This window comes from Candoia aspera, chromosome 15 (assembly GCF_035149785.1).
Source record: "Candoia aspera isolate rCanAsp1 chromosome 15, rCanAsp1.hap2, whole genome shotgun sequence".
Classification (NCBI taxonomy): domain Eukaryota; kingdom Metazoa; phylum Chordata; class Lepidosauria; order Squamata; family Boidae; genus Candoia; species Candoia aspera.
The window spans coordinates 6,143,511-6,164,443 of record NC_086167.1 but is presented as its reverse complement, the minus strand read 5'-3'; the positions used below and the strand labels follow the sequence as shown (position 1 = coordinate 6,164,443).

The window sequence follows — 20,933 nt, the reverse complement described above, 5'->3', positions numbered from 1 at the left end:
TTTGGGCCAGTCCCTCTCTCTCAGCCCAACCTTCTTCACAGCACTGTTCCAGTGGGAGAAAAACAGGAGGATGGAGCACTACATACACCACCTTGAGCCCTTGAAGAAAAAAAAAACTGGGATATAAATCAAAGCAATAAAGAAATAAACATCTTCAACTGCACCAAAATATCATGAGCCACCCTAAGTTCCGAACTGGGGAAACCAAGATCAATAAATTGGGACTCATATGTGCAGATACAACACTGGGGCACAGGGGCTTTGCTTTTCCACCACACCTGTTAAGTTCTTAGGTGGTGAAGAGCATGTGAAGAAATGACCTTCAAGGCCCAAGTTACAGAAGACAGCTGGTTTAAAAACTCCACAAAAAGCAATATTTATTAAGGGCTGGGTCTGGATTCAGAAGAGACAAAACTAATACACCCATCCTTGATACCCAAGGAGATATAAGCTTCATGGTCAGCTCCAGATAATGTGATTGGACAAGGCAAACTCGAGAATCTGCGAGGGTCTGATAGAAAGCATAGCTCAGCCAGGAATACCATCTCATGTTCCTTTCACAACTTTTTCTGGTGTGGTCTTTTGAGCCTTGAGACTACATTTAGGCGTGGAAGCTATAAAGACCCATTGCACCCCTGTGGAGAAGTCTAACAGAAGTGAGTACACCCAGAGAAATAAGTGAACACGTTGGCGGAGAAGTGCAATTCACTACAAATCGTTAACAAGAGAAGTACTTATTAACTAGAGCAGTGTTTCCCAACCTTGGTGACTTTAAGACGTGTGGACTTCAACTCCCAGAATTCCCCAGCCAGCATGATTACATGATTACAGCTGGCTGGGGAATTCTGGGAGTTGAAGTCCACACGTCTTAAAGTCACCAAGGTTGGGAAACACTGAACAAGAGCATCCATTAGCCAACGGAGCAGAATTACAAGAGACAGGAACTCTTCACCATATGCTAGATACAAATGTGAAAGAAATCAGCTAACGGTTGCCACTATCTAAGAAAAAGGCACAGGGTTTTTAAAACTAGTAAGTTTATTATTACTTAGGACGATCATCTATTAAAATCTACCTTATGGACAGCTATGAATGGTGACTGCCAATGAGCCACCATCTTTTTATTTACGTTTTATTGTAAACCGCCCAAGTCCCTTTTGGGAGATGGGCGGTGATCAATTTGATTAATAAAATAAAAATAAAATAAATCTTCAGAAAGGCTGAATGAACCGAGATAACCTCCTTCTCTACAACTATCAGGATATGGGGAAAACAAGATACAGGTTCAACTGAGAAAAAACGTCATTACTGAGGTCCACACTCATATTATGAGTACAGTGACCATATGTCCTTTCTTATAAAGGACAGCCCTTTATTTCAGAAAGCTGTCCTTTAGATTTATTTAATTTTTTACTTCCTTAGTTTTGTTCCTGAATTTTCCTTTCTAAAGCAAAATTATAAACATAAATAATAATTATTTTTTAAATCCTTATGAACCTCTTTTAGATTTGCCCCCTTTTCAGGTTTGTCCTTTATTTTTTCCAAGAAGATCCGGTCACTGTAATTATGAGCCAAGTTATAAAAATGGCTTATTTCCAAGAAGTCACAGCTAGGGTTAACCACCATTTGCCGAGTTCAGAGGAAGAAGACAAGCTGGAGTGAGTAAGAAAAGCAGCAAATGCTTTCAACCTCTTCTGTGTTGTTACTACAATTTAGTATTTAGTATTTTTTAAAAAAATTGGTGTGCATTTAAACAGAAGTAGAGCACAAACCCAAGATGCAGATGAGGGGCATTTCAGATCACAGCTGTGCTCATTTACATCACAATTAATCACGGTTTCGCTAGATTTCTTCAAATGTCCTGCCCTTGAAAAACAAGCTCTTTTCCAAAAAGGTTCTTCTGTATTACCAAGTTTGTGTAATGTGACAAAGGCGTAATGGGTTGTTTTTTTAAATTAAAAAATAACAATTCTCAGGATCACCCATCATATGTTATTTTATTTTTTCTTGTCCTGCATCCAGTGGGCTAAGTTAAACGGATCTCTTGCAACCCCCAGACTTTTGCTTACGTAGAGATTTGAAGGCCCATCTCATTAATCCTCAGCCTAACATTTCAGCCACTATAGCATCTAGTTTTCTGTAAAGTCTTAAAATTGAATAAATGACTTTTCCTCTGGGCTGCTTAGTCCCCTTAATTCTCTGCTCCCTTCCCCTGAGAAACACATCCAAGTTTCACCATTTGGAAAGCAACGGAGAATTCATCCCGATCCAGCACTCTGAAAAGGGGGGAGCGTGGCTGTTTCTGCCAAGCGAGCACTGGACAAGGCTGCATTCCAGTTGATTAAAACAATTACGAGGAAAACAGCCAAGAACTACATCAAACTTCCTCTGTGCACCACCCCAGTTCCTTTCCTCCACCTCCACCCACATATTTCATGCAGCCTCTCCGTGCTATTTGTACCACGCACCAGTCATGCGTGCCAGTCCATGGAGGCTGCGCTGAGGACAGGATCCCTCAGAGACTCAGGAATGCAAAGCCGCCACTGCTTAGAATGCAGGACTGCTGCACTGGAATGTGGGGAAGGCCTTGGAAATCTTATTTCTGAATTGTCTCAACGATCTGTCTCCAGTCTGGTCCTTCAGGTCCCGCACCACCACTGTAACCTCCACCACTGTCCCTCCACCTTGCTGCTGGTCATCTCCTTCTTCTCTTCCCTTCCATCTTTCCAACATTATGAACTTCTCAGGGAATTCATCATGTTTGCATCGTGTGTTCAAAATATGGTAACTTGAGCCTCCCTGGGGATCTGTTCCAGATCCGTTCTAGATCTGTTCGTTCTGGTCTGCTCTGGTCCGCTCCGTTTTCTTGGCTATCCACAGAATTCTGAGGAAGGTGCTTGGGAAAGCATCAATACTCTTTCTATCCTCTTCAAAAAAATTTTTAAAAAATTCCAGTTTTTGCTTCCATGGAGCGGCCCAGGGAAAACCAGTGAAAAATAATGCTGAGCCAGTTTTAAGACTTGACGCTGCTTTTCAAAAGTTTCGTCTGTCGAAATGGCAGGTGACTAGGCCACCAAATTTGCAATGCTTGGGATTAGAGAGGGGGCTTTGGAGACTGAAAAAATGAGGGAGAGGAAAGGTGCAGGCGCTCTGGATGTTGTGTTGCTCATCCCTAAAAGAAAGTGGAACGACCGCCCCACAGCAGGTACAACTCTTAGATTAAAATGATCTAACGATCCAATTTAGGTTATCGGGGGAAGACCTTCCTACATTTTATAACAGGAATAAAAAAGACCACTTCTCTACCTCCCACCACGTGCTCAGAGCTAGGAGTTGAAAGAGATGGTACAGGTAGTCCTTGCTTAATGACCACAATTTGGATTGGAATTTTGGTTGCTAAGTGAAGCAGTCATCAAGCAAACCCAACCCAATTTTATGACCTTTTTTGCAGCGGTCGTTAAGTGAATCACCACTGGCATTAAGCAAACCATGTGGTCGTTAAGTGAACCATGCAGTCCCCCACTGATTTTGCTTGCCAGAAGCCGGCCGGGGAGGTCGAAAATGGTGATCATGTGACCATGGGATGCTGCGACAGTCATAAATGTGAACAGCTGCCTAACACCCAAATCATGACCGTGATGGTCATAACTGTGAGGACCAGTCATAAATTGTTTTTTTTTTTCAGTACCATAAGTCCAAACTGTCACTAAACGAATGCTCATTAAGCGAGGACTACCTGTACGATATCAAAGAGCTGTTATTTCGTTCCCTCCTTCTCTCTGCAAAGGCCCCTTTAAATTGCTTATAGCTAGCCAAAACAATCTCAGTTTTATCAGCACAGAAAGCCAAGTTACCCATTCAGTAGCCACTGGAGTTCTCAGGAGCAATTCAACCTGCTCATAAACACTAACTGGACTCCAACTTGCTACCCTGAAGGGATGATCAGGAACAGTAACTGGGACACTCCATGCTCTAGCAATTTTCTACTCTTCCACAGCTCTCTTACCACGGAGACCCATGGAGATTTTCTGCAGTAACGCTAAGCTAGACACTACAGTCGGCTCTTTAAAGTCTCTATGTGTTTATTTTATGCTGGCCAATGTCCAGACTAAAGATACTGCCTTGTAAAGGGAGAAGCATTTCACGATCCAGCCTATTCCTTGCTGGCTGGGGAATTCTGGGAGTTGAAGTCCACATATCTTAAAGTCGCCAAGTTTGAAAAACACTGATCTAGGATCATTAGACGGGGCTTTCTGAGGATGAATGAGAACTTCAGAAAGGAGGGACCGAAGAGAGAGATGGTCTCAAAAGTAGCTAACACAGAATAGGTAACTCTTTCAGAATGAGATATTCTGCCTGGGATGTCTAAGAGCAGCAGGTGAACTGACAAAATTGTAGAGGGAAGTGGAGAAAACTGAATCCTTTATTTTACTCTGGATCTGCTGCACCAGCCATGGGGACACGGCGATGTCCTGATCTTTCTAACGAAACTCAAGGAGTTAAACCTAACTGCAAAGCCCAGACTGTTGAGGAAATGCAATGGCAATGCACAAAATGCCCTTTGCATCATGCCCTGCTTGAGGTCTAGGCTTCTGTCCAAGTCCGACAAGACAAAACCACCTCTGTTTTACATGGGAATCAAATCGTTTAGGAGAAGAGAGAATCTCTCCTTGTCATGGCGAGGTTATTGCCCCCTTTACCATCTTCACAGATACCCAAACAGGGGCAATATTCTTCAGAATTTCAGCACATATCGTAACAAGAAGCCAGCCACGTCCCCCACGTTTTGTAGCTCACGTGTTGGGTAAGTCGGATGTCCAGCCCCAGATCAACAACCAAATGCTGGAATGCTCCTACAACCAAGGTGTGTGTAGCATGCAGTCCCGAAAACACAGATTATGCCCTCCCCCCAGTGCAAAAGTCATGATGGCATTATAACTCATGTGACAAAGGGCAAAATTATCGGTAGCACTCGTAGTAATATTTTTTATTTGGTATGCATTTACCCCTAAGCTCAGTACAACATCCACCACCAAGTAAAACACACGCACATATACATATATTAATACAAGCAGTCCTCACTTAACAACCTTTTGTTTAGTGATGGTTCAGATTTAAAACAGTGCTGGAAAAACCGACTTACGACCGGTCCTCACACTTATGACTGTTGCCGTATCCTCGCAGTCACATGATTACGATTTGGGCGCTTGGCAACTGGTTCACATTTATGACTGTCACAACATCACGTGGTCACATGATTGCCATTTTCAACCTTCCCAGCTGGCTTCGGGCAAGCAAAATCAATGGGGAACTGCACAATTTGCTTATCAACCGTGTGGTTTGCTTAACGCCCGTGGTGATTCCCATAATGACCACCGCAAAAAAAAAAGTTGTAAAATTGGGTTGGATTCGCTTAATGACCACTTCACTTAGCAACTGAAATTCCTGTCCCCATTGTGGTCGTTAAGCAAGGACTACCTGTAATCAAGTGGAGTCGCTTTGTGCGAGATGGGCAGTGACGAAAATTAAAATATAAATAAATTAAAAATAAATAAAATCAATTTTGCAAACACTCTCTCACCCCAGCACTAGCATAATTTAAAATGGTATTCGGTTCTTCCCCCCCACCCACAATTGTCTTTTCAGTTTCATGACTGACCTGAAAACAATATGCATTTAAGGCCTTTTTTTAAACACCATGAGATCAGATTCCAAATGTAGGTCAAGGGGGGAGTTAATGAACAACATGACTGGACAGTAATCAGCGTAAGTGGCTTTAATTCTAATTAAAGTGAAAAGTGAATTACGTCAAACATTTGTTTCTTCTCACCACTCCAGCCTTAGATCACTATTCAGAGCCAAGTGTGACCCTCGGCCTGAAATAGTGAAGCAAAAGCACCATAAACTGAAGACCTCACAGGGAACGGACACATTTTGGGGGCAGCGTGAGAGAGTAGATCCAAGCAACGAACATATTCCAGAGCTGAGTTCCCAATTAAACTCAGCCAGGGATCTGCTGTTTTCTCCCAGAACATGATCACACACCCAAAATAGGTGTGAGAGAAATGCACCACAGAACAATCTATACATCAGCAACAGGAAAAAATAGCAACGTTTCAGCCGGTTGAAATGGACTGACCCTTCAGCACCCCTCTTGCTGCACTAAGTCACGGCCCACTGGAAAGGTCTTCTAACAAGTAGTCAACAATTTTTCTGCTTGTTAGCTTTGCAAACTAAGGGATACTAGGCCAGTATTTCTCAAACTGGGCAACTTTGAGACGGGTGGACTTCAACTCCCAGAATTCCCCAGCCAGCCAGAATTCTGGGAGTTGAAGTCCACACATCTTCAAGTTGCCACGTTTGAAAAACCCTGTCCTCAAATTCCTGTGCCACCTGATTGACATGAATAGGATGCCACAATGATCTTATATGCTGGATTTAGTCTACAAACTGTGCTAAATCATGGCTGGTTGAATATTGGCTGATACTGAATACTGGCCAGCTGATTCACACAATATGCTAAGCTAAGGGAAAGAAACCATGTTTAGTGTTTAGTCAGTATATGAAACTAATCCACATTCATTTCCCATCCTGCAGATACAACGCTGGGCAACTTAATACAGGTAGTCTCGTTTAGTGACTGCCTCGTTTAGTGACTGTTCAAGTTATGACAGTGATGAAAACATAACTTTATGACCAATCCTCACATTTATGACCTTCGCAGGTCTGTAAAGCAAAGGAAAGCTGAAGTAAGACCATACGCCCAGTCACTGTTTCACTTAGTGACTGCTTTCTTTAACAACCCAACTGCCGGTCCCAATTGTGGTCACTAAATGAGGACTACCTGTGTGTTCATTTTGGTGGACTTAAATCTAGTAAGTGATAACCTTTGATATTTGAAATTATATTGTATTTAGCATAACAAGTTTGGTTTGTTACAGCAAGAACAAGGGACAAAACCCAGTTCAAGCCAACCACAGAAGACACTTCCACATTTCTTTAACTATTCAGGAGGAACCCAAACTAATAATTTTCCAAACAAATCTGGGTTAGCGTGACATCGAAATGAGATCTAAACCCCTATTACTTTCGCTATGATCATCTGTACAAGGACTTCCAGTAATATACAGCCACTTTGCTTTCACATCAGTTATCGCTTTCCGCCTCAAAGCTTTACCTTGTGGCCAGGACTGACATTTAAAGGAAAAAGAAAGCTGGATGAATTCAGGCCACTGAAAAACAGTCTTGATCTCCTTAAGCAACTTATGAAATCTTTAACCAAGCTTGCCTCCCCGCCAAGCTTGTGTTCCATACAGGGTCACGATCTTAGAGGGGTGATCATTTACCAACAATGCTTCATCGAAAGGTTCTCCAGTAAAAGATGCTGAAGACAGGCTACATCAGTCCCAGTGAAGCTCCCAACATGCTAAGTTCATCAGCTTAACCCTCCTTAATCGTTCTATCAAGGACTTCTCCCTTCAGCCCAACTCATGGAAAATCCTTTCAAAGAGAAAAGGATTTGGATCCTCCACCTGGCTGGGAAATTCCCTTTAAGGAGAAATCCCCTCAGCAAAGCAAGGAAGCCAAATCTCTAGATATAAAAAAAGAGTTTATTGGGAAAGGGAAATAGAGGGATATAAAAAAAAGACTTTATTGGGAAAGGGAAATAGAGGGAAAACAATGGTGGGAAATAAGCACCCAGAAAGAATTCCCAATAAAATCCAAAATGCTAGCCAAGATAGAACTACCTATTAATTCCTAGAATAAGAGTTTAGGTTTCAGCACAGGTGCATGGTGGGAGGATAGATGGGGACAGATGTTCAGGCACAGCAAATTGGAAAACCAGTGGATGAACAAATCTTAGTAGAATGCTAAAGATGCCGCCTAGTTTCTATTGGTTATACCAGTGTTTTTCAGCCTTGGCTACTTTAAGACGTGTGGACTTCAACTCCCAGAATTCCCCAGCCAGCATGTCCCCACATCTTAAAGCATGCCGGCTGGAGAATTCTGGGAGTTGAAGTCCACACATCTTAAAACTGCCAAGGTTGAGAAACATTGGCTTATACCATGAGATCATATGGGAGAACGGTTTGGGGGGAGGGGGAAGAGGTGGGAGGGAGCAAAGCTGAATTCAATTTATTCAAACCTGGGATCAATTTATCAAGATGGTTTAGGAGGCACGGTTGTGCCATGCCAAAATTAGGGAGTTGATGCAATCAATAAAATCATCATAATAAATAAAGGATGTGCCAAGAGGCAATGAATAATACACAACTGTAAAAAGCATCCAAAAATACACTGTGTGGAATTACCATATGTGAATCCAGATATTCATTCACATTTATTTACACATATCCCAGTTTATGCGGGATACGTTAAGAAATTTTTAAAAGCAATGCAAAAGCTTGGTTTGGAAATATACCAAGTTCCTTGCACGCACGGGGTCTCTCTCTCTGTGTGTGTATGTGTCAGATTTTTTATACCAGAGTAATTCTAGGGACATTTTTTTTTTTTTAAATGGCAATGATGGTTTCTCGGAATAAAATGTTGGGCCATCGATTGGGAGTAAAATGCTTTATAAAGATCAACTATCGCTAAAACATCCCTCTGAACTGTGGTTTTTATAACCCTTATTTTACAACGTAAAAATGAGAAGCCATGAAACAAATAAACGTACAGGGGGCTAAACATGTAGACCAATGCCAGGTATGAATCTTGTTGTTGTTGTTGTTTATTTGTTTAGTCGCTTCCGACTCTTCGTGACTTCATGGACCAGCCCACGCCAGAGCTTCCTGTCGGTCGTCAACACCCCCAGCTCCCTCAGGGACGAGTCCGTCACCTCTAGAATATCATCCATCCACCTCGCCCTTGGTCGGCCCCTCTTCCTTTTGCCTTCCACTCTCCCTAGCATCAGCATCTTCTCCAGGGTGTCCTGTCTTCTCATTATGTGGCCAAAGTATTTCAGTTTTGCCTTTAATATCATCCCCTCCAGTGAGTAGTCTGGCTTTATTTCCTGGAGGATGGACTGGTTTGATCTTCTGGCAGTCCAAGGCACTCTCAGCATTTTCCTCCAACACCACAGTTCCAAAGCATCTGTCTTCCTTCTCTCAGCCTTCCTTATGGTCCAGCTCTCGCAGCCATATGTTACTACGGGGAACACCATTGCTTTAACTATGCGGGCCTTTGTTGTCAGTGTGATGTCTCTGCTCTTAACTATTTTATCGAGATTTGTCATTGCTCTTCTTCCAAGGATTAAGCGTCTTCTGATTTCCTGACTGCAGTCAGCATCTGCAGTAATCTTTGCACCTAGGAATACAAAGTCTTTCACTGCTTCTACATTTTCTCCCTCTATTTGCCAGTTATCAATCAAGCTGGTTGCCATAATCTTGGTTTTTTTGAGGTTTAGCTGCAAACCAGCTTTTGCACTTTCTTCTTTCACCTTCATCATAATCTTAGATTCCTCTTTTTGTCCACAGAAGCTCGTTTTTAGGAAGGTCCAATCCTAGCATGTGGCAACTAAGAACAAGGAATGCTTTGATTTTTACCACAGGAAAACTCGTTCGCTCGACAACCAAACTTTTTGAGACAATCAAGGAAGAACTCAGCTTTCCAAATACTGCTGAGCCAACAGTACACATGTCAAAAATCACAGAAGAGCAGAGTCAGCTCAGATTAAACACCCCTTTAGGAAGAAAAGTCACTGGCGCATGCCCCATTTGGCGATTAAGCGGTCGGGGGACAGTCGCAAATACCTCACTGAATTTATGGAATGCAACAGCTGTAGCTTGTGCATTTCAGTACCATGGTCTGGAGGAGATGGGAATGTTTCTTCGGTGGGTACGCAAATGCGTACTCAAAATGCTCGCCCTTAACCAAAGTAGTGCTCGCTGGAGCTGGAAACCCATTCGTGGAAAGAGAGCACAATGCAGGGAAAATATCTGAGGTCTAGAATACGAGTCCCTCTTTTGGGGGAGATGCACGGTCACCAAATTTGTGCAAGAAATAAATAATAAACAAGCATCACAGGGCAGGTATTCTAAGCTATCCCATTCTTTGTTTATTCCTGCCATGGTGATGATGTAAAGGAGAGAGGTTTGAGGGAAGGCAGACACCTCCTCACTTGGAAAGAACTTCCCTTAATTCACCATCGTTTGCAGCAGCAGCATCGTTGCCATTTTTATTCCTCCGTAGAAAGGGAAGATGATTAATAAGAGGGCAGAGGAAAGTCCCGGATGGACGCCGCGTCTAGATGGATTTACCCCTTGCTTGTTTTAGATTTCCTCTTCTGTAGGTGCTACTGCTGACTTTAAATTAGCACTGCAATTTAATACTCAAGGCCTAGTAATAAAATGGAGACTTTCCTGGAGAATATTTGAACAACACATTTAGCGGCTATTAAAGGAACAGTGGCAGGGCCATAAATGGGTCTTGCCAAGAGTTCTCTTTGGATAGACCTCACTGCTACAACATCCCATCAGGCAAACGTGAAGCACTCTCGTTGGCTTGTTAATACAACTTACAAAGAGAAGAAAGCAGCCTGAACATTAACATGAGTATGCTTTAATTAAGACGATTGCAAAAAACAGGGAACTAGTTCCATCTGCAAAAAGTTCCTTTCGCACATGCAAACACTAAAAGTCAAGACTAAAAAGAGAAGCCGAGCCTTCTCAGTATCAGGGGCAAGAAAAGTCCGCATCTGTAGGAAATCTAAGTGGGTGTGTGTGTGTATGCAATACAGGTAGTCCTCGCTTAACGACTACAATTGGGACCAGAAGTTTGGTTGCTAAGCAAAGTGGTCATTAAACGAATCTGACCCAATTTTACGGCCTTTTTTGTGGCACTCCTTAAGCGAATCACTGCAGGGGTTAAGCGAACCATGTGGTTGTTAAGCAAATCACGCAGTTCCCCATTGCTTGCCAGAAGCCATCCGGGAAGGTCGAAAATGGCAATCACATGACCACGAGATGCTGCGACGGTCATAAATGCAAACCCGTTGGCAAGTACCCAAACTGTGATCATGTGACCATGGGGAAGCTGCGACGGTCATAAGTGTGAGCACTGGCCATAAGCCATTTTTTCCAGCCCCGTCATAAGTCTGAACCATCACTAAATGAATGGTTGTTAAGCGAGGACTACCTGTAACAGGACTGAAGCAATTTTTTTTTTTAAATACAAGCAAAACACCTACTGGTTAAGATGGCTAACTGGTTTCAGAAACAGAAATATCCTGTTCAGGTAATGGTAGCTAAAACTGTCCTAAAACCTGGGTATTCCAATTAAGCACCCTTCTTCTTTATTCAAAATGTTCACAAAGACTCAGTCCGTACAATACACAAGCTGCTGTCTGCCTTTCCTAGTCTAGTATATCCTGTGAAGCAGACAATGTGATTTCTAAGCCAGATTAAAGGGTTAGGGTGTTTGTGACTTTCTCCAATTGTCTTTTTTTTTTTTTTCCAGCAAATCATGGCTTGGTGGGATGGGAACAGAATTATGAAACAGACACAGTATTTTTTTTTCCCCAACAACATTCCACTATGTATCATCATAAATTTGGCGCTGCATTTGTGATGGAAAGTTTGGCAGATTTAAGAGGCAAAAAGGCAAAAAAAACCCCCCCAAAAAACAAAAAAAAAATCCACAACAATCCCGAAGTAGAAAAAAAAGCGTGGCATCTCAGGTTGCGTAAGATGATCTGGGGTGTATCTCGAGGGGAAAAAAACTAGAGTCAATCAACAATAAAATAAAGAGCCAGACTGACAAGATCAACACATTTCCAAAGGAAAAGGCAGCCGGATTGCATGAAGCTGGCCGGAAACAAGCATGATGTATCAGATAAATATGCTGTTAGATAAACAATGGCAAGTGCTTGTAAGCTCAGTGCTTTGGTGAAATATGGTTACGTTTCAGGAGGGTTGAATACCCAACAGTGAATAACCAAAACAGATTATTACGCAGTTGGTTTCAGAAAAGGAAGCATTGCTCGGCCAAAACCAGCGTGGATTGATCAAGAAAAAAAAATCATGCCATAAACAACACCACATAATAATACAACGGAGACTTTAGTGTTAAGTTCTAAGGTACAGACTTTTTTCATATTCAAAGTTCAAAGACGCCCCCTTTTTTCCTATAACAAACTAATCCAATGCACTTTGCGACTTCTTATCAAGGCCGTATTAAGCATCAATTGTACAATATAACCAACTCTACGTTCACACATCTGTTGGAAATGATATTGAGCACTGGTAAACATTTTTCAATTTTCTAAAAAGGAAAGGATCCTTCTTTTTTTAAAGGAAGTTGATCAGGGAAATACAGCAGACATGGTTTTACGGAAATCCAAGCTACACTTTCAAAAAAGTCTCCCACGACATTCTGGTATAGAAGATGGAAAAATATGGGGTGGATTTTGCTACCATGAAAGGGTACTCAGCTGGTGGAACAACCATAGCCAATGGAAGTTTCAAATGGTGTATCGTAGACTTCTGCTCTATACCCTACATTCTTCAACCTATTTATAAATGACTGGGATGAGGGTTGGAAAACACAGGGATCAAAACTGCAGAAAGCAAAAGGATGGGGGAGAGCAAATATCTCAGAGGACAGCTATCAACTTCCTGGAGGATCGCGACAAGCTGGAACAAAAGCTAGAAACCAGCAGAAGGAATTTGAACACAGACCAATGCAAAGTCCTATATTTAGGCCAGAAAAATCAAGAGCATGAAGAAATGATGGTAGGACCATAACTGGGCAGCAGTATGTGCAAAAGGATCTGGGTGTCTTGGCAGATTGCAAGGTGAGCATGAGGCAACACTGTGATGCAGCGGCAGAAACAGCAAATACAATCCTAGGCTGCAGCCATATACTGTAAGTATAACGTGAAGCTCAAGAGAAGCCATCATTCATTTTGATTCTGTTTTGTCAGACTATCCCTAGAATAACGCATCCAGTGTTGAGCACACATGTCAGGAAGGACATGAACAATTAGAGCATGTTCAGAGGACAGCAAACAAAATGATAACCCTGGAAGGAAAAATGTAAGAATGATTGAAGGCAGTGGGTGTGTTTAGTGAGGAGAGAAGACCACGGGGAGACGTGATGGCTGCCTTCAAGTACGTGAAGGGCACCTTAAAGGCAAGGAAATGATTTTGGCAGAACCTTGCCTGGAGCACCACCACTTCATGCAAAAAATAAACGCAATTTGTCTTTAAGGCTCTACAGAAAAGAGCTGGGAGTCCAGACATTGTGATCAGCCACACTGCGGTTTGATTAGCTTTGACTAGCTTTGACTTAGCGTGTTGTGCAAATGCAACTTATTGTGGTTCATCCAATCATCCGTAGCTTAACAAGTCACAGATTAATACAATGTGCATAACACAACCACAACTGTTTTTGGTCCAACAAACTGATTAGCATATCCTAGAAGCTATGATATTTAGAGTACCATTTCAGCAAATGTTAAAGTACCAAAAATACTAAGTTTGGGAACTTGCTACTAGGTGTTATATGACGGTAGTCAATAATACTTGCAGCAAATGGAAACAATCCAAAGCGACATGAAATGGACTCAAGGCCTTGGGTTGGCCTAGAAACTAATCAGCTGCATGGATGATTTGGGAGAGGTTGGATAATCCAACACAATCGGTGGAATTGATTTTAACGACGTTGACTTTCATTTCGCCTTCATTCTAGCAGTTTCTGTTTTCTTGCTGTTTTCTACATTTGATTTGCTGTAACTGCCTTAAGTATGGTACGGCCAGAACATGAGGATATAAAATAGGAAAGAGATGGAAAGAAGAGTTCAATTTTTATTTATTAATTAAATTTGCAGCCTGCTGTTCTGTTAATCCTTCTGATTGCCACATATCTGAACTGGCATCAACACAGACCATGGTGCTTTTTACTAACTGATCAATTCAGTGGAGTTTCCAGGAAAGTGGATGAATTTTCCCCAGGGCTATTGCCACTGGATGCAGCTACAAAATAGCTACCAAAAAATCTGTAACCTATATATTTTTTCAATTACAGTATTGTGCTCAATTCCCATCTTTTTTTCTTTTTAAGTTATAATAGTGGGTGTTTCGATTCTGTACTGCATTACAACCTGGTTACTTTGCCCTAATACGTTCTCTGAAATCATTGGCTTTCGTTGTAATAAGACATATGTAGTTAATAAATAAACAGTTATAAGGGCAGGGCTATGTCTGCATGCCATTTCCAACCGTGGTTAAGTTTAATAATGATTTCCTTGACTCAGTTTCCTGGAAGCGTACAAAATAAACCCTACAGAACTGTTATACAATGCTAAAAAGAAGTTGCCTAGTCTGTAATTTAGTGCATCGCATAAAGTCTAAGAAAAAAGCGCTCAAAGTCCCTCCTTGGGGGGAGATGGGCAGTAGTAGAAATTTGAGACACACGTAAATTAATTAAATAAATAAATAAAAGTAAAGATACTAGGGATAAAGCAGATGTTGATTTTAAAAATTATGGCAGGATTCCATGCAGGAAAAACAATACATCCTCAGAGAAAAACATTTTTTAAAATTGTGCGTATCTAACATGTCTTAACAATAATCGAAGGACCATACTGGATAGCGTTACACGCAAAACAGATCTGCATGTCTTGAAAGATTACAAGTTGAGCAGGAGCCAACCCTGAGATGCAGCTGCAAAAACAGCAAATACAATCCTAAGTATAGCGTTAAGATCAAGAGAATTCATCATTCATCTCTGTTCGGTTTTGGTCAGACTGGACCTAAAATGTTGCATCCAGTTCTGGGCCTCATAACAAAACATTCACTTCCACAACCCTGTGAATCAATCAGGAATTACACCCAAAACTGTGAATCTTGGTTCAGTCCCACCCATGTTTGCTCTGAAGTGAGTCCCACAGAGTTCAATGCCATTCTATAGGATATTGCTTAAAATCACAGGTTTCATACCCAGAGAGGACTTTCATTTCCTGAACCTTTCCGCAAAGGAAAAAACTACAGGGAGATCACCCAAAACAACAAGCCAGTTTTCCATTTCGTCAAAACACTCTTTCATAAGGTGGATATTATAAAAACAACGTGGGAACTCCAAACTTTGTTTGCAACTTCGTATGCTAACAAAAAAACAATCATGCTGTTGATTCCTTCTGATGCAGCCCCCTTGCTAATAGCTTCCTGGCACTTGAGGATATATAAACACCAGAAAAAAAGATTCATTTTATCTGAATGTATTTAAAAGCAAACTTAAGTCAGGCCTAAATGTTACAACTGTGAAAGCAACACCTTTAAGGGGCTTGGGGAGGGCACCACTCGCCCAGTGGGTTCTGCTGGGTGGGGACAATGGGAGTTGTGATCAAACGCATCACTTGGAGAAGGAGTCTGGAGGAATGACAGTTGAGGGTACCCCTTGGTGGGGTTTACACAACAGATAGATTAGACTAAAATGGGGTTAGGAACTCTGGTGTTCAAGATGGGGGGAGCCAGCCATCAGAAATGGCGTAATATTATTTATTGACTTGGGGGTCACCTATTCTGTGAATACACTCCATGTATGTGAGTGTATGTACACCTAACCCAGGTCTGAGATTTAGCCTGTTGTGTGAACCCGTCCCAGCATGAAGCAAAAGGAAAGCAGGGAGGAGGCTGACGTTCAAAGAGGGGGGAAAATCCAAGGCGATCCAACGAAGGGCAAAATATGTGAATTTGAAGCCAAGGGGTGGGGGGCGAAGGCATACAGAGGATTCACGGGGGGGGGGGGGTGCTCACGCGTGGCAGGTGGAGAGGAGGGGCAGAAACCCGAGTTGAACGCAAAGAGGACAACCGCGAAAACCAGGAAGAGGACAAGTTTGGGGACCCAGAAGGACCCCCCCCCAGGAACAGACCAGGAAACACACGACACGGGACCCCCGTTAAAAAAAATTGAGCTAGGAAGTTAAGGGAGAGATCGGGAGCGCCCTAAGGCGTAAGGGAAGTGGGGCTCCCCCAGGACCTTAAAGGATTGGACGAGTGGGACCCCTCCCCGCAAAAAGGATCGGGGAGACAGAAGAGTAACCAAGCAGACCCCCCACGGAAAGGAAACCCATTTTAAAAAGTAAAGGAAGCGCGCCAAGGGAGACCAGGGGGAGACCCCCCCCATGGGGAAAAGAGCCCAACCGACGGGGGACCCCTCCCCAATTGAAGGCAGCGAAGGAGAGACTCCGAGAGGAGCGGCGGGGACCCGCCCCCCAGGCGAACAAAGTAAAGAGGCTCCAAAGAAAGAGGGGGGGAAAGGCGGCAAGGAAAGCAGCAGGGCGCCCCCAAAGTAAGGGGAGGGGGCGCCCCGTTGGCGCGTGGCTCACCCAGGTCGTCCATGTTGCCGCCGCCGCCGCCGCCGCCCCGACTGGAGCCGCCGCTCTCCCCTCGGCGCCGCCGGGACCGCGCGCGCGAGCCCACCGAGGCCCGCCCCCGCCGCGCGGGCGCCAGCTGCACCAGCTGGGTCGCGGAGGGGAGGGGAAAGGAGGCCTCGCGGCGTCTCTGCGGCACCAGCGCCCCCTAGCCGCCCTGCCTGCGATCCGCAGGTTGGAAGCCCCGCTCCCGAAGGGGGGAATGCCCGTGCTTCTTAAGCCCCAGGGGACACTGCCTCGATTCTTGCTTTACGCCCGTGTTTCTCAACCTTGGCCACTAGAAGACGTGTGGACTTCAACTCCCAGAATTCCCCATGGGGAATTCTGGGAGTTGAAGTCCACAGTCTTCTAGTGGCCAAGGCTGAGAAACACTGCCCTACATCGTTCCTTCTCATGTTATGCCGAGGTTTAACCATGCAAATTAAGTCTGCTGCTGCCCTTCGGGGACCAACCTTGGCATTTTCTCCCTCCAGAGCTGTTGTGAATTCCCAGGGCAGCCAAAGCCCCGGGATCACCTATTGGTGTCCCATCCCATGGCTCAGTTTTGGGGGATTGGCCCCAAAATTAGATGCGGCCCCCTAGCTGGGCAATTCGATTCAATTTCAGTTCGATTTTATTTCAGTCATTAGACCAGCATAGAACTAATAACGTAACTAAAAGAGAAATTAAAATTTAAAAAATCACATTGATAGAATAAAATAAGGTAAAGATAAAATTATTAACGTAAAATTACGGAGTACAGGAATTAAAAATATGAACGAATCCTATAAAATTGCAATTAATTCTACAAATGAGAAATCTAAAGGCTATAAAAAACTAGGATAGATAACTATAGAAGGACCTAAATAATATTAGACTACAAAAGGCTACGAGAATGTAAAACCATGCTAACTTTATTCAATCTAATGCAATTCTACGATTGCCATTAGTGATAAAACCCTTGCGTTAAGGGTTAATTATGGTGACCATATCTTCTTGGAAAAAATAAAGGACAAAGTTGAAAAAGGGAGAAATCTGATACAGGTTCATACGGATAAAACAAAAATTAATTGTTTTTATGTTTATAACTGTGTGTTACAAAGCTGCACCAAGAAAATAAATAATTAAATCACATAAACCTAAAGGAGGGCTTTCTGAAAGAAAGGACTGTCCTTTATAATAAGGGAGGTATGGTCACTGTATGGTTATAATTTATTATCGGCCGTGATGGCTGTCCTGTCAGTCCTTGGTTAACTGTTCTTGTAACACACCGAGCTACAAAGGAGCCAGACATGTTTTAAACTAGCATGCAGTTTAAACCATGATGGCTTAGAATAGGCTAATAGACAAAGCGTAGGCAAACTGGGCAGAGCAGACAAATCAGAGCATTGGACTAATTGGCTAAACCACAGTTAGGTTCAACCTAACACATCTGGGCTAAACAGTGGTTTCTGTTTATTAATCTCACTTCCCGGCATTAGAGACATGTCTTTAAAAAAAAGGTTGTGTTAACGATGAACGTATTCAAAGCATTGTGCTGGTTAATGAGCACCATAAAGTTTTTCATTTCCTATTCAGTGTAATTAATTCAATTCTTCCATTACGTGGGATAGGCTTAACTCCAGAAACTTTTGCAAAGTAATTCCACTCTGTTTCTGGCCTGATACAGTTGGCTCACTATATAAACCAGTGCTTTTCAACCTTGGCAACTTTAAGACAGGTGGACTTCAACTCCCAGCATTCCCCAGTCAGCATGCTGGCTAGGGAATGCTGGGAATTGAAGTCCACACATTTTAAAGCATGCTGGCTGGGGGCTGGGGAATGCTGGGAGTTGAAGTCCCCCTCTTAAAGCTGCCAAGGTTGAAAAACACTGATATAAATTGTAATCAATCAACCTCATTACTCTTTGAAGGGGCCCTTTCAACCTATCCACAGAATGTGACTTCCTTTTTTTTCTTCTTTTAAACCAGAATTATCAGTCTCCGTAGAAACTGTCAAAAATTGCCAATGCCGACTATATTTCAAGTCGTCATGGCGGGGTATTGGGAAAAGTTTTCAATTAGCAATAATCGCGCCTCGGATTAACCTCATTGGCTACGATACTGCCACTGCGCAAAGTCAACTTCTCTTCCCCCACCTTTTTCGTGCCCAACCATGCAACCATGAATTACCCCACGGTGAGCCACCCAACCCAGTCTGACTAGAACAATTGCCCACCTGACATCCTATACTCCAATGCCTCCCACACTCTATTTTTGCACAGTGGAAGGAAAAAGCTGCCCCTGCTTCCCACTCCAAAGCAGATCCGATGTTGCAAAGGCTTCTGGGACATTTATGTTAATCTGTGCAAACGTCAAACTCGGAAGTAGAAGCTGGGTGGAAAGCGAGGAGGGGGGCCTTATCTCTGGGGGCAGGGTCCAAAGAGCTGCATAGAAAGGGATGCCTAGAAGCATCATATATGCCTACAGAGGAATAGATCTCTCCATTGCAACCTTAGACACCAGAGCTGGGCTGCAATACTCCAAACGACCACTAGATGGCAGCAAATGCTTAGTGTTTTCCATATCTCTTTGGTGCCACCTAGTGGCCATTTGGAGTATCACAGCCCATATCTGAGAGCCATACCTTATAATAGCCGTTCTTAACTGGGGGTTATAAGGGGGGCCTAGAGTATTTCAAGGAGGCCAGAGGTGACAAGTATGTAAGAGGGGACAGCAGCACATGCACTAAGGGGCCACAGAAAAGCAAAGTACATTATAAAGCAAATACTGTCTTTATTATAAATAAAAGCATATATTCTATTTGCAAGCCAGGTGTGTAAGTGACAATCTTTTTCACTTGTAAGGGGACCTGGACAGGGGGGCCACAGGAGAAAAACAAGGTTGGAAGGGGGCCAATAGCAAAAAAAGACTGAGAGCCCCACTTTGCAATTTAGCTCAAGGAAATAATTTTGCAGGGCAAACCACCATGATTGACAAAAACCTTTTTTTTCAATTCTGAATTAGCACTACCGGATCTGGGATGCAGCAATCTGGTCGACCGCTAGATGGCGATATAGACACCCACACATCCCTAACACCTTCTGCCACCTGGTGGCCATGCCCATATTTGCACACCCCAAAAGTAAATACCTAAATATTTCACTGGTAGATAATAGAACTTATTCTCCAGCCGAGTATACGGATCCTCCCTGACATGAAAAGGATCACAATGCCTTGAAGGAGTTCCTCTATTGAGCCTGAATGTGCAGGGGTTCCCGGCGGCCTGGAAAATATTTCAATGGTTCCTCCAGGGTCAAAAGGTAGAGAAAGGGCTGCTCCATGCCGAGTACTGTAGCTTCCAGGGCATAATTGGCCCATTACACAGAATCTTTTTTGGTTGTTTCTCTTAGGTAACAATGAAACAGCTGAAAGCAAAAGATTCCTGTCTTTCTAGTTGTATTCACACAAAACGCCAATACACGATGCAACATTATATCCGAATGATCCATATTTTAACCTACCATGTGGTGAAGCTCAGCTCCTGCAATAAGTTCAGGGTTTCAGCATAGCTCTAAGTGACCCATGGATAAAAACTGGCCTAAAACAAAACCATTTTGACAACAAGTAACATGAACTTTCTCAGTTCATATACAGAGGGATGAGTCTAGGTCAAAAGAAGTGATTTCCTTTCACCCACAGATTCAAGCCTGAAACAAACCGCTGCATTTGTTTTGAATTAAAGAAGTCAAGTTTTTCTTCTGTGAGATGCATCCTATATTATTAGGCATGAAAGCCGGCTGGGTGACTTGGAACCAGTCCCTGGCTCTCAGCCCAACCCACCTCGCAGGGTTGTTGTTGTGGGGAAAATAGAAGGTATGTATATTAGGTACGTTAGCTGTGTGTGTGTGTGAGAGAGAGAGAGAGAGAGAGAGAGAGTGTTTGGTGTAGAGGTTAATGCATCAGGCTAGAAACCGGGAGACCCTGAGTTCTAGTCCTGCCTTAGGCACAAAGCCAGCTGGGTCACCTTGGGCCAGTCCCTTTCTCTCAGCCCCAAGAAGGAGGCAATGGCAAACCACTTCTGAAAAACCTTGCCAAGAAAACTGCAGGGACTTGTCCAGGCAGTCCCCGAGAATCAGACATGATTGAACGGATAAAACACACACACATACACACATATTATATAACAATAATAACAATAACAACTTGATTTCTCCCCCAACAGAATGTATTATTATTGCTTTAATTCGTATTCATACAGCAACAGCACTCCTAACATTTTCTGGAGCTAAATAAAACTTGTCCGACAGGGTAATTAATCTCATTCTGATTTATAAGGAAGTGAGTTCCATTGAATTTAGCGAACTTACCGTTGTGAAGATGGAAAAAGGAATAAGGGTGGGGAAAAGAAACAAGCAAACTTTAATCCTTACAAGTCACATAATTACCGTTTAGGCATTCAGGAAAACATTGCAGCTACTTTCTCTGGGAGGTAAGGCGAACCACCCTGGTTCATTTCTCCCTCTACAGCAAGAGTTTTTTTCGTAATGTCAGGATTGAAATGTAATCAATCAACCGTGAATGGTTCAAATAAATAGTCAAGC

At 43.0% G+C, this 20,933-nt stretch overlaps 1 protein-coding gene and 1 non-coding gene across 3 annotated transcripts in view; both read right to left on the bottom strand.

Annotated features, from left to right (window-relative positions):
- PXN (paxillin) overlaps positions 1-16,413 on the bottom strand; it is a 72,665-nt gene extending 56,252 nt beyond the window's left edge. For both annotated transcript variants that reach the window (XM_063315785.1, XM_063315784.1), the window contains exon 1: positions 16,328-16,413. In XM_063315785.1, the coding sequence (XP_063171855.1) occupies positions 16,328-16,340 (13 nt within the window). In that variant the 5' untranslated portion in view covers positions 16,341-16,413. The remainder of the gene's footprint in view (positions 1-16,327) is intronic.
- A 1,917-nt stretch (positions 16,414-18,330) lies between these two features.
- On the bottom strand, positions 18,331-18,471 carry LOC134506000 (U4 spliceosomal RNA). Its single transcript, XR_010068765.1, has one exon. It is a non-coding gene; the product is annotated as a U4 spliceosomal RNA (small nuclear RNA).
- Positions 18,472-20,933: the final 2,462 nt, after the last annotated feature.